This window comes from Tachyglossus aculeatus, chromosome 1, assembly GCF_015852505.1.
Source record: "Tachyglossus aculeatus isolate mTacAcu1 chromosome 1, mTacAcu1.pri, whole genome shotgun sequence".
In the NCBI taxonomy this organism is placed as follows: domain Eukaryota; kingdom Metazoa; phylum Chordata; class Mammalia; order Monotremata; family Tachyglossidae; genus Tachyglossus; species Tachyglossus aculeatus.
The window spans coordinates 158,072,153-158,090,456 of NC_052066.1; the positions used below are offsets into that span (position 1 = coordinate 158,072,153).

At 41.9% G+C, this 18,304-nt stretch overlaps 1 protein-coding gene across 5 annotated transcripts in view; it reads left to right on the plus strand.

Annotated features, from left to right (window-relative positions):
- Positions 1–18,304, plus strand: part of TTC7B (tetratricopeptide repeat domain 7B) — a 263,032-nt gene that overhangs the window by 99,778 nt on the left and 144,950 nt on the right. For all 5 annotated transcript variants that reach the window (XM_038770024.1, XM_038769853.1, XM_038769766.1 and 2 more), the window contains 2 exons: positions 1,577–1,640; positions 8,707–8,844. In XM_038770024.1, the coding sequence (XP_038625952.1) occupies positions 1,577–1,640; positions 8,707–8,844 (202 nt within the window). The remainder of the gene's footprint in view (positions 1–1,576; positions 1,641–8,706; positions 8,845–18,304) is intronic.

Sequence of the window (18,304 nt, forward strand, 5' to 3'; positions counted from 1 at the left end):
CTAAATAGCCAGCTCATTTTTTTAGACATGGATTTTCTAGAACCTTAACTTTTCTGCCTGCTACCCATCCCATTTTGGCCATCCTTTTGCTAATGACTCTTCTCCACCAGAGAGCAGGCAAGAAAAAGGAAAGGAGGTGAAATTTAAAGCAGTTGATCTGCATCCTTATGGCTGCATTGAGGAGAGGCAGGGATGAGGGGCTAAAATGAGATTTTGGGATTAAATGTGGATTTCATTAATCCATGGTATTCCTCTCAACTGGAATACAGACAACCCTCAATTTGAGCTTTTGAGTTTAAGGAAAATGGGACTTAGGTGATTGGATGTAACTAAGTAGATCCATTTCTTTAAAAGTTAGGTAATTTCATGATACGGCAGTTATGATTTCATCAGTTTAGGAAGGAGCAAAAGTAGGCGTAATGTAATCAACCATGATGCCTAGTCAGTTTCTTACCCAAGTTAATTTTAGTTCAAAACCTTCTCTCACAAAATATGTGATTGGATCCAACCAGGAATGGCATTCACAGGTCTACACAAAAGCCCTTAGGATCTTTCTGAATACAAAGGATTTTATGCTTAGTAAACGAAAATATGAAAAGTAAATTGCAGAAAATGCAGAGATTGGAGCTTTATTATGGTTTAATTGGTCTATAACCCTGAGAAGCCTTGTACTACAGGAAACCTGCAGATTAGTATAAAAGCCTTCCTTATTAATCCCTGGAGTTAAGATTTCAGCCAGATTTAAGTAGCAGATTGATAAAGCAACTCCTGCCTGTTGCTCTGTAATAAACTTTTGTATGTTAAGGTGAGAAGCAGTGTGGCCTAGTGAAAAGAGCACAGGCCTGGAGGTCACAGGGCTTGGGTTCTGATCCTGCGTCTACCACTTATCTGCTCTGTGACCTTGGGCAAATCACTTAACTTCTCTGTGCTTCAGTTCTCTCACCTGCAAAAATGGGGATTCAGTACCTGTTCTCCCTTCTACTTAGACTATTTGAGTGTCCAACCTGGTTATTTTATATCTTCTTTAGCGCTTAGTCCAGTGTCTGCCACATAGTAGTTACCTAACGAAAGTACCATTAAAAAAATAAATCTCAGTAAATTCCTCCAGTGGTAGAAGACACTCTAAGGTTACCCTGTTTTTCTCATCCAAAAAAGGAAGCACTATGGAGAATTACCATCAGGGAGTAAGATCAATCCTATCATTAACATGACTGCAGTTTATCTACTCGTAAAATTTGTGTAGGAGCCTTGTTTTATTGTACATAATGTCATTTCATTGCTGTTGAAATATTCTTTTCTCTAACATTTTTCATTATTCATCCTGATGATATCTAGGTGGTTAACTTTTAGTTCCCTGGTTGAAACTATTCTTGGCTTTGTTTGCTTTTCAAGGGGGCAAATAAAATCAGGTAATAGTTTGAGGATAGAAATAGTAAGATTTAATACTCTCCCTGAGGAAGGATGCCAATTAGCTAATATTGTCCCATGGAACCGAATAGAGGTATAAACATGATTTCAGAAAGATATGGTATTGAATTGTTTGGGGACAGATACTAAGATTGATGTTTCTATACAGCATTTTTTGTCCTCAAGAAAATACTGAAGAAGCCCTGTTATTGTTGCTGATCAGTGAGTCAATGGTAAGTACTACCTTCTCCCCCAGTCCATTTCCCTAGTAGCAGTGTCTTGGCTATGAATAGTGTTTGGGTGATTTCTTGCAAACTAATGCCAGTGTCTTCAGGACCAGACCCACATTTAAAGTCAAAAAATAAGAGAACACATTTGTCTACTTTCCTTAATGGCTTGGCTCACTGTCCTGAAGCAATTCTATCAATATGAGTTTAGCATTTCTTCTCCAAAACCATGCCATCATCCATTAAGTGCTTTGGGGAGTGTATTCATTACCCTTACATTAAAAAAGTTTGAGAAATCCCATTGGATTGGGGCATCTGAAAATATTTCAGCTAAAATGTGATCAGGACATTTGCTCACCAGGGTTGGAGAGTAGTGATACAATTGTCTAGTGTAGAGCATTGATCCCCAAAGCCAATAAATAGCTTGTGAGATATTTGCGAGGGTGGGGTTTTTTGTCAGAAATACGTTCTTTTTCCAGTTACCTTGGTATTATTGCTTCATAAAATAACAGGTTGCAGTCCTGTTTCCCTAGCAGATGTCTCTGCTCCTTTGCTAACTTGGGACAGAGTGAGTTGTATCCTGTACTTTCCCAAACCTTTAATAGAAAATGCTTTCCTCTTGAACAGTAAGTCTGATCATGTTGCCAAGTTTTGCAGGGTATTCTCGAATGTTGGTTGTTTCAGGAATTTTCCCTATTCTAAGTTTGGCTTTTCCCTGCCTTGAAATCTATTCTGCCTTTAGCGTATCCTTTCTCTAACCTGCTCCATGGAATATATAGTAAGACCTCATGACTTCAAAAGAAATAATTCCATGAACCCAGAATTTATTGATGTGTGTGTGTGTGTGTGTGTGTGCGTGTGTGTGTGTGGTTTCCTTCATGAGACAAGCAATCAGTGGTATTTATTGAGCACTTATTGTGTGCAGAGCACTGTAGTAAGTGTCTGGAAAAATATAATACAATATAGTTGGTAGACATGATCCCAGCCCACAAGGAGCTTACAGTTTAGAGAGGGAGGCAGACATTCAGTATATATTAATAATCATAATGATGGGGATGGCATTTGTAAAGCACTTATGTTCAAAGTACTTACTGTGTTCTAAGCATTAGGGTAGGTACAAGCTAATCAGATTGTACACAGTCTCTGTTCCACATGAGGCTCACATTCTTAATCCCCATTTTACATATGAGGTAACTGAGAAACAGAGAAGTTAAATGCCTTGCCCAAGATCACAGGACATTGAAATTATATCAAAATTACAGATAGGGGAAATAGATATCCTGAGTATGGGGTGTGGTGTGATGGGACTGGGGTGAATGTCAAGAGTTTAAGGGGTAAGACATGATGGGATAAACTCAGTTTAAACTAAACCCAGTGGGAGATTACCTTGGGGAGAAAGGCAAACACTAAAGAAAGGGAAACAAAGAGGCAACTATCTTTTCAGCAAGAGCCTTTGACAGAGCACCTAAGTGCTCAAGATGGCTTTGGCCTTAAAGCCTCAGGTTATAAGAGAAACGTGAAACCTTAAAAAAGAGTAAAATTAAATAAATTACAATTAAGACAAATTGATACTATCAAAGGGCAGCCTAAAGACTAATTTGCCCAGCGACTGCAGTTGTAGTTGTCCTAGATCTTAAATAGCTCCCCATAGATTCCTGCCCTAGAGTCAATCCCTCTACCCTGGCAAACTGGGAAGTAGCATGACCTATCAGAAAAAAAACTTGGCTTTGGAAGTCACTTTGTTCTAATCCTGGCCCTATCACTTTCCTGCTCAGTGACCTTGGGCAAATCACTTACCTTCTCTGAGCCTTAGTTTCCTCATTTTTAAAATGGGGAATCAATACCTGTTCTCCCTCTTTCTTAGACTGCGAACCCTGTGTGGAATAGGGACTGTGTCCAAACTGCCTTAGAGCTTAGTACAGCACTTGGCTGCATAATAAATATTATTATTATTATCATGATTATCACCATCTTTATTAGTATCAGTATCAAACAAGTTAGTATTAATAATAATAATAATAGTAACACTTTTTGTTGGGAGAGAGGGCCTGTATATTTCCCAGGCAACTCAATATTCGGACATATTGTGCGGCTTACCCAGGAGGGGCAGCCAGTGCTTTCAAGGGACAGGACAAGAGAATGCTATAATAGGAATCTTTAGGTAAGAGAAATAGGATATGAGGCAGAGAATGGAGGAGAGAACAGGATACCCTCTACTTTTCTCTCATGTTTAATTTAAATTCTGTATTTACATGCTTGTTTCAAAATTATTTCTAAAGAAGAATGAAACACTGAAACTTCGATAATTCATTTTTCCCTTTTCCCCAGTGATACTGTTTGATAGGGAGTGGTAATAGTAATAGTAGAGTAGAAGTGTGCATTGAGTGCCCACTTGGGACGGTGCATTGTATTAGATGCTTGGAAAGTACAGAATAATGAGGCGACACTTTCCCTGCCCTCATTACACTCTAATGGGTGGGAAACCTAAAACTATTTGGAACTAGAGAAGTCAGTAGTAAAATGGACAGGTATACATGAGTGCTGATGGGGATATAAATAAGTTGAGTGCTTGCTGTACTAAGCATCTGTGATCCCTGCCTATAAGGGCTACATAGCCCATTGTATAGGCAACTTAGAGGGGAGGAGGGATGGGGAAACAAGGGCTTAAAACGGAGGCCTCTTGGAGAAGATGTGATTTTAGGAGAGTTTTGAAGGAGCTGGGGAGAGTGGTGGACTGTTAGATATGAAGGGAGAGGAAGTTCCAGGCTAGAGGGAGGACGTGGACAAAGGTTTGTCAGTGGGATATTTGATACTGAGATACAGAGAGTAGGTTGGAGTTAGAGGAGCGAAGTGTAAAGATTGGGTTGTTGTAGGGGATCGACGAGGTCAGGTAGGAGGGAGAGAGCTGATTGAATATCTTAAAGCTGATGTTCAAGAGTTTCTCTTTGATGCATTCATTCATTCAATCGTATTTATTGAGCACTTACTGTGTGCAGAGCACTGTACTAAGCACTTGGGAGTATGCAGTACAACAATAAACAGTCACATTCCCTGTCCACAATGAGCTTACGGTGTAGGTGGGTGGCACTGACATCAATACAAATAAATAAAATTACAGATATGTACATAACTGCTGTGGGGCTGGGAGGGTGGAAGAGCAAAGGGAGCAAGTCGGGGCAATGCAGAAGGAAGTGGGAGATGAGGAAAAGTGGGGCTTAGTCTGGGAAGGCCTCTTGGAGGAGATGTGCTTGGAGGAGATGCAAAGGTGGATGAGTAACTATTGGGTGGTTTTGAGGAGTGGAGAGATAGGGACTGAATGGTTTATCAGAAAAATCATCCAGACAGCAGTGAAGTATGGACTGGAGAGGGAGACAGGAGGCAGTGTGGTCAGCAAGGAGGCAGATGTAGTAGTCAAGGCAGAAAATGAGCACTTGGATTGGCATAGTGGCAGTTAGGATACAGAGGAAAGGGTGGATTTTAGCGATGTAGTGAAGGTAGAACTGACAGAATTTGATGCCAGGTTGAATGAGAGAAATGAGTCAAAGATATTGTCACAGTTATGGGAAGGTGGTGATGTCTAGAGTGAAGGGAATGACAGAGGGAGAGAAGGGTTTGGGTGGAAATATGAACTTTTCTTTTTTGGACAGGTTAAGTTTGAGGTATTGGCGGGACCTCTAAGAAGAGACATCCTGAAGGTAGGAAGGAGGAAATGGGAGACTGCAGAGGAGAGAGGTCATGGTTGGAGAGGTAGACTTGGGAATCACCTTATATAGAGTTGGTTAGTTGAAGCCCTGATAGCAAATGAGTTCTCTAAGGGAATGGGTGTATATAAAGAATAGAAGGGGACCCAGAACTAAACCTTGAAGCACCCACACAGTTAGAGGGAGTGAGGCCGAATAGGAACAGCAAAAGCGACTGAGAAAGAGCAACGGTCAGGGAGACCCAGGAGAGGATGAGGTAAGTGAAGCAAGGCTAGATAATCTGTCCAGTTGGGTCGTCTACAGTGTAGAAAGCTGCAGAGGGGTTGCGGGGGATTAGAATGGAGTAGAGGTCACTGGAGTAGTCAAGAAGGAGGTCATTAGTGACCTTAGAGAGGGCTCTGTCGTACAGATTCTAGCTTAACTCTTTCATTGAAAAAAGGTCACTGCATTAGTCAAGAAGGTCATTAGTGACCTTAGAGAGGGCTCTGTCGTACAGATTCTAGCTTAACTCTTTCATTGAAAAATCATGATTTTTAAAGCTAATTATTGCTGAACCCTTAAGGGAACTTGGCACAGAAGACTAAGCCTATTTTTCTAAGGAGGTAGAGTGGGAAGCCCCGGAATAACTGACCATACTTTTGGGTTTGTTATCTCACATGTCACCTGATCCATATAACTACCGCTAAGTCCTTGTCTCCCTCATTTCACTGTTCATTCATTCATTCATTCGTATTTATTGAGCGCTTACTTTGTGCAGAGCACTGTTCTAAGCACTTGGGAAGTACAAGTTGGCAACATATAGAGATGGTCCCTACCCAACAGCGGGCTCACAGTCTAGAAGAGGGAGACAGACAACAAAACAAAACATGTGGACAGGTGTCAAGTCGTCAGAACAAATAGAATTAAAGCTAGATGCACATCATTAACAAAATAAATAGAATAGTAAATATGTACAAGGAAAATAGAGTAATAAATCTGTTGTACAGACATATATACAAGTGCTGTGGGGAGGGGAAGGAGGTAGGGCCAGGGGGATGGGGAGGAGGAGAGGAAAAAGGGGGCTCAATCTGGGAAGGACTCTTGGAGGAGGTGAGCTCTCAGTAGGGCTTTGAAGGGAGGAAGAGAACCAGCTTGGTGGATGTGCGGAGGGAGGGCATTCCAGGCCAGGGGGAGGACGTGGGCCGGGGGTTGACGGCGGGACAGGCGAGAACGAGGTACGGTGAGGAGGTTAGCGGCAGAGGAGCTGAGGGTGCGGGCTGGGCTGTAGAAGGAGAGAAGGGAGGTGAGGTAGGAGGGGGCAAAGTGATGGAGAGCCTTGAAGCTGAGAGTGAGGAGTTTTTGCCTAATGCGTAGTTTGACTGGCAGGCACTGGAGATTTTTGAGGAGGGGAGTAACATGCCCAGAGCGTTTCTGCACAAAGATGATCCGGGCAGCAGCGTGAAGTATAGACTGAAGTGGGGAGAGATAGGAGGATGGGAGATCAGAGAGGAGGCTGATGCAGTAATCCAGGTGGGATAGGATGAGAGATTGAACCAGCAAGGTAGCGGTTTGGATGGAGAGGAAAGGGTGGATCTTGGCGATGTTGTGGAGGGGAGACCGGCAAGTTTTGGTGACAGATTGGATGTGAGGGGTGAACAAGAGAGCAGAGTCGGGGATGACACCAAGGTTGTGGGCTTGTGGAGACGGGAAGGATAGTAGTGCCATCAACAGTGACGGAAAAGTCAGAAAGAGGGCCGGGTTTGGGAGTGAAGATAAGTTCAGTCTTGGACATATTGAGTTTTAGATGGTGGGCAAACATCCAAATGGAGATGTCCTGAAGGCAGGAGGAGACCTGAATCTGAAAGGAGGGAGAGAGAGCAGGGGCAGAGATGTAGATTTGGGTGTCATCAGCGTAGAGATGATAGTTGAAGTCGTGGGAGCGAATGAGTTCACCAAGGGAGTGAGTGTAGGTAGAGAACAGAAGGGGACCAAGAACTGACCCTTGAGGAACCCCTGCAATAAGGGGATGGGAGGGGGAGGGGGAGGAGGAGCCTGCAAAGGAGACTGAGAATGAACGGTCAGAGAGATAAGGGGAGAACTGGGAGAGGAAGGAGTCTGTGAAGCCAAGGTTGGGTAGCGTGTTGAGGAGAAGGAGCCAGCTGTTGGAGCCAGCTTTCCAAATTTTAGCCAAAGAGGGGAAAAAAAGCAAGTAGAATTTAATATGATGGATTTGTGTATATACTTGGGTTCATACCCCTTAAGCACTTTGTCACCCCTCCCTCAGCCCCACAGCACTTATGCAAGTATCCATCTTTATTTTAATATTTTCTCCCCCCTTAGTCTATAAGCTTTGTGGGCAGGGATCATATATTCCTACTCTTCCGTATTGTAGTCTCCCAATCATTTAGTACAGTGTTTTGCACATAGTAAGCATTCAATAAAAACCTTTAATAGATATGGGGGCTTAAAAGGGAAAGAGAAAAATTAACTGATTAATACATAATTACAATGTGTATATGGGAGTCTGAAAATGTCACATTTGGCTAGTAATGAAAACAAGTTGCTGTTAAGAATATTTGATTTATAGCTAGATGAATGTATATACATAAGTGTGAATGTTTATGCCTAACGTATTTCTATGCTAAATTGAGAAAACATGAAATTGGAAAGTTACTCATTGGAGACTTCTGTGTTATTATTATATAAACTGGTTGCCTCATTCCCTATTCAGCTGTTTTGAAGTTAAGTACCATATTCACAATTAGACTTTCATGATTTACAAGGAAAATTTATAACTGGACCATAAGAAACAGAAAATCTCAGTAGAACCGGCCTGTTTGATGACACTGATTTGGGGTTACGTAACATGCAGAATAGGTTTGGGATTTGTCTTGTTCCTTCACTGAGGAAAAATGTCATGCAATTGTAGGGCAATAATAATCCATATACCAAAGCCCAGTTGATTCACACTGCTGTTGCTGCTGCATTAAAACACAACTGTGCCTGAAGGATCCTGTAGGAGAATTTATGCCCTGGGGAAATTATCCTGCTTTGCATTGGCTTTCAGAAATTTCCTGTGGATGCCTGCCTTATTAGAAGTACACCTTCAGACCACAGTTTGGATAAGAGAAATGGAGTGGTGGTAGTGTTAAGGCAGTACATGTATTGCTGTAATAAACAGCTTTACAGTACCTAAAGTGAAATGATGTATATTTTTGTGCCCCTTCTCCTTATCAGCCTCTTGGTCTTTTCACTTATTTCAAGGCTATAAGGTAGATTTTATGCACAAATATTGTTATTGAATTATCAGAGTTTCATTATGTTCTTGATGGTTTATATATATGTGTGTATGCATATATGCATATATATATATACTTTGATGTTTTCTTCAGGCTAACAGGGATGCTGTGTTAAGCAGGATACCGGAGCACAAAAGTGATCGGATCATCAGTTTGCAAAGTGCATCAGTGGTGTATGACTTGCTTACTATAGCACTGGGAAGACGAGGTCAATATGAAATGCTCTCAGAGGTAGGTTTACTAAATTTTGATTTACTTGTTAGTGGGGACAGCCAGCTTAAAATGGCTTAACTGATGACAGATGGTAAAAGAAGGGCAGTGTAGCATATTCATCTTCCAAAGTAACTTTTGCCAATCAAAAAGCTCTACAATTAGAAAAAAGTATTGTTACTATAATTGATTACCTCATGAAAGAAATTAATTCCCAGCAGCTCTCCATTCTTATTAGCATCAGCATCATCACGAGTATTTAAGTGCACTACCAGTGTGTTTTTAGTTACGATGACCTTTTTTTATGCTTTGAAGTCAGCACCTGTAAGTTTACTGTTCAGTGCAAGACAGCCTAGTATAGTCATTGAATTCTTCATATTGTATACTTTGCAAAATTAGTCCTTGTCCCTTTGTACTGTTTTGCTTTGGTAGCCTGCTTGTCAGTGTCATAGCTCATAATAACAATAATGAAGTAAGTCATATGTTACCAAATATCTCTTGAAAAAAAACTTTTCTGCACTTTTTAGATCGACTTACTTTCACTGTTACTGGGTTTTTTTTTCTGAAACTACTCCCATTGCCACAGCCTCTGGGCACATGGACAGAAAATGGTAACAGTAACAGATTGGCTGAAACCAAATTAGCTCCCCTCCGCAGCAGATCTCCTAGCCTGCCAGCGCATCGCCACATTAGGCAGGAGCCTCAGAGAACAGATGAGCCTTTTATGGTTTGGGTTTTTATTTAAGTATTTGGGTTTTGAGAGGAAAGAGGCCGGTCAGCTTGAGAAACATTACAATTGTGGCTTTATTAAACCCCACAGCCACAGGCCCTGAAAAAGAGAAATCTGTAAGCTCTTCTCCAATTTAGGTAGAGACTGCCTGAAGCTAGTAGGAGGCATTGTTTTCTCCAGGGAGCTCATCAACCTTCAGAAAATATCCGATGGTGTGGACTTCTTCCTAAGAGTGATTAATTTCAATGCTGTCTATCTTTTTATGGTATTTGTTAAGCATTTACCGTGTGTCAAACACTGTTCTTAAGTGCTGGGGTAGATCTCTGTGAATTAGGTTGGACACAGTCCTTGACCCGCGTGGGACTCACAGTTTAAGGAGGAGTGAGAACAAGAGAACTGAGGCACAGAGAAGTTAAGTGAATTGCCCAGGGTCACACAGCAAGCATTTGGCAGAGTCGGGATTAGAACATTAGTCTCTGACTCCCAGGCTCATGCTCTTTCCACTAGGCAATTCTCTCTCTCTCTTTCTCTCTCTCTCTCTCCCCCCCCCCACCCCCCCCCCCCCCCCCCCCCTTTTCAGGCTTATGCCTAACCCTGGAAAGCTGATGAAAGTTCCCTTAGGTCCTGTACTCAGTGCTCATATAGCCAATGGGTTCTTGTTATTTCATTTCTTCTAACAAGAAAAAATACTTGTTCTTTGACCTACCTGACTACTTAAAAGAATATTATCCCAGTTATGACGATTTCAACTCAGTGTTGTAAGTAACCAGTTTAATCCGGACCTCCCCATTGTCATCATCTTATAACTATAACAGTATTCCAAGGATGTGAATTTGTTTGTATCTGGACAGTGACAGAGCCATCAGAGCTGTTTGCCTTAGCTTTGCAGTGCTCATAGTTCTCTCTTTGTGTTGACTTCTTCCTTCCCCGGAGCATTCCAGTATTTATTACATATTTATTTATGCCCTTCCTCTGGACTTTTGTCTCTAGGTATGCTCAATTGTACACTGTGTTTATTCTGATGATTCTATTTGTAAGTATTTTGATGTCTGTTTCCCCTGTTAGAATATAATCTTCTTGAAGGCAGGGAACAAGTCTCATTTTATTGTACTTTCCCAAGTACTTGGTACAGTTCTTTGCACCCTGTGAACACACAATAAAAGTCCTTACTACTACAGTAGGAAAGCTGAAGCCTGAGCAGCAGTCCACCAAGAACACATCAGCCCTGCCATATGTTTCCTCCTAAGGCTGCATTCCGCAGATGATTTAGATCATGCCAGCTGATGATGACAGGATGACTCAGCTAATGAGCAGACATATGCTTTTTCTCCAGCTCTGCAATTTAGAAATTAGGTATTTTTTTCCAAGAAACATTAATATTTGAAATGGTGAAATTCCACCTGGTTCTCAGTGAGCTTAGAATTTTGGGGCCCAAACCGAGCTGAGTTGGAACCTTTCTGCCTGAGCCCAACAGCACTGAAAAATTCAGGGCACATCCCAATCAGACCTGAATACTTTTCAAAATATGCTTGCATATTAGGGCTGATGTTGCAAGGAGGGAGGGGGTGAGGCCTCTAAGTGGCCCCATAGCTGGCTCTGATTGCACATTCATTCATTCAGTAGTATTTATTGAACACTAACTGTGTGCAAAAGCACTGTACCGAGTGCTCACAGCACATGCAGCATGGCTGGTCTCAGCCCAGGCAGCAACAAAAAATAAATAGGTATTTTCATTTCTGTGTTTTGATTTCACCACCCTGTAAGATCAGTGCAGCAGGAGAGGAAATCAAAACAAAAATGGCATTTAAATGTGTATTTAGAGCCCTTCTTCTCACCTTAGCCCTGCATTGGGCAGGCAGCAGTGGAAGGGGAGGTGGCCTGTGTCAGGGCAGACTTAAGTGGATTTAGCATTACACCACAACCTGACGTGGTCCCAGAGGGTCAGACCCCTGGGACCTGTGAATAGGCCAGGTCCATGAAGGCTCTAGCCTCAGCCACAGCCAGGCTGCTCTTTATTTAACTGGGTGGAAAAGAAACAGAGAACAGCTATCAATTCCTAGTTGTTTATGTTTTTTATTTGTGAAGTTCTCTTCAGTGACTCATGAGTGAAGGTACACGGTATCCCAGATGGTAGATACAATGTGAATTTCAAAGATGAGATTCCAGACACACAACAGTTGGGGTTCCTTCCCAAGGTCATGTTCGGCAAAATGGGTAGAGCCAGGTTTGGATCTCTTTGCCTCCAAACCCTGCCTGCATATAATTTATAGCATCATTGATTTTCATGCCCAAATCCCCCCACTAACTCTTGCAGACTTTTAAGTCCTTCTAGAAATCCCCAATGCCCCCACCTCCCCTTTCTCTGACCCCTTGATGACCCTGCCAACTACTTGGTTAACAGAGGATGAGCACCCCCAAACTTCTCAACTCCCCAGCTCCTTCCCACCCCAACATCCACAGACTTTCCCCCCCCCAGCTCCTTGCTTTCAAAATGTGTCCATCCCTCCTGGATCTCGAAACTCCATCCTTTCTCACCTTTTAAAAGGATTCCACTCTTCTCCCCTCTCCAATCCCCATCATTTTAGGATGCTGATAGGTGAGGAAAACACAATGCTGTATTCTAGGCTGAGTTTGTGACTGGCTTACCTGTAGGGGTGGTCTTAAAGTGGGGAGAATGGTTCTCCTCAGGCACATATATATCACAGCTGCTATGCAGTTGCTGACTTTGTGCTTGAAACATATACATCCCTGGTTCACCAGAGGTTAGTTTGCAGGTGGAGGAAGGTTTCTTTCTCCCCTGAGGCTCTCAATGGTGTGTTGCTGCACCCTTGGGAGTTAAGATGAGAGAATTGAGGTCAATAATAGTGCCTTGTAATTCAGTTAGAATTCTGGGAATTATTTTTATGGGCTTTAGCAGTGAGTGATCCAGTCAATCTTAATAACTTTAATAAAAATGCCTTGAATTCATATCGCACTTTACCTCAGAGAGCACGAAGTAGTTTAACATAGAGTACTTCAGTTATACTCACAAATTTATTTTTTTATTTGAAAAGACTTTCCTGGGGCAGTGAATAAACAGAAAGTTCTTTAAAAAGGCATTTAAGAATAAATTTCAGTGTTGAAACAGTTTCAGTGAGGAAGATATTACTAGGACAACTAAGAAATCACTGAAGTGGGAAATTGCTGTGATCCCTGGGGTCAGTCATGGTGGATTATGGGAAACTGAGGTGATTCACTGGGCATGGAGGGGCTGATAAAACATATGCTCCATGCCAGGCCTTAGATGCCATTGCCCACAGAGATACAGGGCTGCTACCTTTTCCATTTTTGAAATGCTCTTCTGGAGCCGTCAGCTCCTGTTCAGTTCTGATGAAGATTACATTTGTTTGCACTGCTAATGAAAGGGGCTGAAAGCTAGTATCTCTCATCTAGAAGCCCTCCTGTTTCTGCTGCCACTGTGCCACAGGTAACCAGGGACTGCAGTCGCTTATACTGCCAGTTGTGAATCCTAGAACAGTAATAGTAAATAGAATCCCAGCATCAATGCCTCTCAGAGGATTGAATCCCCCAGCTCAGTTCTGGACCCATATGCCATCATAAGCAATCAAATCTGCTGCATTGCACCTATGGCCATCCTCCAGAGCTCCACATTTCTCTGTAAACAGATGCTACACTCTCCCAATGAATTACCATTTTAATGACCTCCGCCAGTTGTAGCACTGGCACAGATCTGTTTGAGTAGGGTGAATGCTTAGTGATGTCCTGAAAGTTTGTGATTTTCTGACCACTGTGAGAGTGGAGTTGATCTCTTATAAAATCCCACCCAGCCCCACACCCTTCCAGACCAGATTTTGCCTGATTCTACTGTAGAAATTCAAAATGGAAGATTCCTTTCTAGAACCTGCCACTTCTTTTCCCATAATTCTTGGTATGCTATGTGTGTTGTCCAGAGTGCTCGTCATCCAAGTACTGAACATGTGGCAGGAAAACATAAACAGAATGTTTATCTTTTCCCTAAATTTGTTGGATTTTTAAAAGAAACTATATTTATGTATCATTAATGCTATAGGTTTTTATGTTTTTGAGGACTGTGAGGGTTGTGTAGGAAGGGAAACTGTTTTTCAATTTAAATAGCAGTGCTTGTTGGCATGACAACTGAAGTTATTAAAAGTAAAGAAAGAAATACTGTTTCCCCTCATTTTTAGAATGAACTAAAACTGCTAAATAGACTTGATTTCTGCAGTTACTGTTAATGTCTCAGTCTTGGCCATAAATTATAAAGCATTTTCTTCAACCTATACTTTTTTAAAGGGTGGGGGTACTATATGTAACCAGGGCATTCATGTTCAGATTTACTGTTTTTAACCATTTCCATTTAAGACCACATACATTTGTTGACAGTAAAATTCCACCCAAATTTAACCCTCTAGTTGGTACTTCCTGAATAGTGACTGTACTGTTTCTGTAAAGTAGATCATAGATTATCCATGGGATAATGCATAATTGGAAAATAACATTTTCAGGTTTAAAAAAAATAGGATTCAAGAGGTGATTAGAAGTGATTATCAGATTTTTTAGTTCACATAAAAATTTGGTCTAGATTTCAAAAATAGTGTGGTTGTCATTCCAACAAGTATTGCTATTACAATGGACACTTTATGAATTAATTTGAGAAATAATAATGCATATCACTTGTTGCTTTTTACCCCTTTACCCAGTTAAGTAACTGACAAAGCCCCTGGGTCTAATTTAGTAATAACTACAAGTCTGCATGCCTTCCACCTAAAAGAAATCTGTGTGATTGAATGGAAATCAGGCAGAGTACCCAAAAGATCAATCAGTGGAATTTATTGAGTGCTTAATGTATGCAATGAATCATTTATTGAATGCATTCTGTGTGCAGAGCATCACACTAAGCACTTTTTTATGTATTTGTTAAGTGTGTACATTGTGTCAACCACTGTTCTAAGTGCAGGAGTAGATACAAGTTATTCAGTTCCTTGTCCCACATGGGGTTCATAGTCTAAGTGGGAGGGAGAACAAGTATTTGCAGTTGAGGAAACGGAGGCAGAGAGAAGTTAAGTGACTTGCCCAAAGTCAGTCAGCAGGTGTGGGGGAGTGGGATTAGAACCCAGGTACTCTGGCTCCCAGGCCCATTCATTCATTCAATCGTATTTATTGAGTGCTTACTGTGTGCAGAGCACTGTACTAAGTGCTTGGGAGGTACAAGTCGGCAACATACAGAGACGGTCCCTACCCAACAACGGGCTCACAGTCTAGAAGGGGGAGACAGACAAGAAAACAGAACATGTAGACAGGTGTCAGAGTTGTCAGAAAGTCATATTTATCGAGCACAGACTGTGTGCAGAGCACTCCAAATTGTGTGCTCAATGTGGGCAGGGAATGTGTCAGTTTATTGTTGTATTGTATGTTCCCAAGCATTTAGTACAGTGCTCTGCACTAAGCCTCCTTGCTGACCTCCCAGCCTGCTGTCTCTCCCAACTCCAGTCCTTACTTGACTCTGCTGCTGGGATCATCTTTCTCCAAAAATGTTCAGGACATGTCATCTCCCTCCTCAAAAATCTCCACACAAAAACTCCTCACCACTGGCTTTAAAGCAGTTCATCACCTTGTGCCCTCCTACCTCACCTTGCTTTTCTCCTTCTACAACCCAGCCGCACACTTCGCTCCTCTGGGGATAACCCATCCTGCCTCTGGCCTGAAATGCCCTCCTTCCTCACACCTGCCAGACAATGACTCTCCCCTGCTTCAAAGCCTTCTTGGAGGCTCATCTCTTCCAAGAGGCCTTCCCAGACTAAATCCCACTTTTCCTCATCTCCCACTCCCTTCTGTGTCTTCCTTTCCTCTCCCTACCCCAGCTCCACTCCACAGCACTTATATATATATCTGTAATTTTATTTGTTTGTATTGATGTCTGTCTCCTCCCTTCTAGATTGCTTTGTCCATTAGGCCACACTGCTTCCCTCGTTTGGGAAAGGACGATATAACAGAGTTGGTAGACACATTCCCTGCCCATGGTGAACTTACAGTCTAGAGAGAGATACAGGCATTAATATAAATGAATAAATTAAGGGTATGAATGTAAATGTGTAGAACTGAGGAAAGATGAATAAAGTGTGCAAATCCAACTGCAAGGGCAATGCAGATGGGAGTGGGAGAAGAGGAAATGAGGGCTTAGTCAGGGAAGGCCTCTTGGAGGAGATGTTTTAATAAGTCTATGTGCTTTTAATAAGGCTAACAATAATTAGTAAGTGCAGAACACCTGGGAGAGTACAATACAAAAGAGTTGGTAATCATGTTTTCTGCTCACAGCAAGTATACAGTCTAAAGGGGAAAACTGAAAGCACCCTTTTTGCTCTTTATTTCCATGAAAAATCTCTGTTTATTTGGGAACTTTGAACATTTTGCTCTGCCAGATGCTTTAGGTATCCTATAAGATTTAGTGGTCAGGTCGGAACTATTTAACACATTACATCTCTATTTGGGTATCCCACTGACACCTCAAACTAAACATGTTCAAAACAGAACTCCTTATCTTCCCACCCAAACCCTGTCCTCACCCTGACTTTCCCATAATTGTAGAGAGTGCCACCATCCTCCCTGTGTCATAACCCCATAACCATGGCATTATCCTCAACTCTTCTCTCTCATTCAACCCACGTCTTTAATCTGTCACTAAATCCTGTCAATTCAGACTTCACAACAAAGGTAAAATCCACCCTTTCCTCTCTGTCCACACTGCTATCATGTTAATCCAAGCACTTACCTCTTCCACCTTGATTACTGCATTAGCCTCCTTGCTGACCTCCCTGTCTCCTTTCTCTCCCCACTTCAGTCAATACTTCACTTTGTTGCCCGGATCATTTTTCTACAAACTATTTTGTCCATGTTTCCCCACTCATGAAGAACTTCCAGTGTTTGCCCATCCCTTTCTGCATCAAACAGAAACTCCTTACCATAGGCTTTAAAGCACTCAATTGCAGTACATCCACCTACCTTACCTCCCTGATTTCCTACTACAACCCAGCCTGCACACTTTGCTTCTCTAATGCCACCCTACACACTGTACCTTATTTTCATCTGTCTCACCACTGATCTCTCGTCTATGTCCTGCCTCTGGTCTGGAATGCTCTCCCTCTTCATATCCGACAGATGATCCCTCTCCCCACCTTCAAAACCTTGTTAAAAACACATCTCCTCCAAGAGGCCTTTCCCAACTAAGCCCTCATTTCCTTTTCTCCCACTCCCTTCTGTGTCTCCCTTGCACTTGGATTTTCTCCCTATATTCACCCCTCACTCAGCCCCACAGCATTTATATACATATCCATAATCTATTTATATTAATGTTTATCTCCCTCTCTAGACTAAACTCATTTTTTATGGCATTTAAGTGCTGATAGTATCAGACACTGTACTAAGCACTGAGGTAAGCACTGAGGTAGATGCAAGCTAATCACGTTGGACACAGTCCATGTCCCACATGGGGCTCACAATTTTAATCCTGATTTTACAGATGAGGTAACTGAGACACATTGCACACAGCAGGCAAGTGGTGGAGCCAGGATTAACTCACTATGGGCAGGGAGCATGCCTACAGATTCTGGTATACTGTAGTCTCCCAAGCAGTTAGTACAATGCTTTGCACACAGTAAACCATCAAATACAATTGATTGGCTGATATTAACATTCAGGGCAAAGGAATTGAGACTGTTCATTTTAGCACGTTTTAGTAAATTAGGTCAGGTTGCTAACACTTTGGAATTAAAGTTAAAGAGTCATGGTCCGACTTGTAAAAATGACCCTACAAGAATCCAGTCAAAATAAAGTACCAAAAAGTAGAAGTAGTGGCAGAAAAACAACATAAATCAATTGTCTTATTCAACCACAAGCTGAAAATGAGTGACCAGTGTAGTACTGTTATTAATAACATGGTACTGAGAGCAATATGATAGCAACAAGAATACAATACACAAGAATTGGAAAAAGATTTTTCTGCCAACTATTACTAGGGTACTGGGTCTAGTTACAGTTACCACATATTGAAAGGAGTATAGAGAAACTAGACAGTGTCTCCAAAAGTGACAAAATGAGAAAAGGAAGTGAAATTAATCAGAATTGGAAAGATGAAAGAATTTGGGATTGTTAATCTTAGAGAATAGAAGGCTGAAGGGTGACGTTGTAAATGCCTCCAGGAATATGAAAGATATTTATTATTCATTGCCACTAAGAACAATAGAAAATGGGTTTATGTTGTAACATGCTCATTTTGAATACTTTTTTATAACAAATGTTAGAGCTTAGAATATTCTTACCAATATTTTCAGTGAATCAACAGCCCCCCAAATTCTTGTGGCCACTCCCCACAACAGAATTTATTTTTGCTGCATGTTACATCTACCCCTGGCATATGCTCATAAGTAATCCAGGGCCAGTTGAAGTCTCTGGTGGACTCTGGCAAAGACTGAAAAAGAGGTGTCCCTCCTACGCTCTGCCACAGTCTCTCCCATGTTGCTGACTCCTGCCCTGCTGTTTCTGGTTGTGCTCTTGGGTCCCTGCCTCCTTCCATGCCACAAGAAATGTACGTGCATCTCTCTCCTGCTTGGCCAGCCATTTTGAGCCCAGAAATCTGAGCTCTTCTTCAACTTCTTTATCCCCAGAATGGAGGGGAGAATATGTGGAATGGCAAAATGGTAGCTGTTTGTCTTTAGGCACCCCTCGAGTCCCCAACTA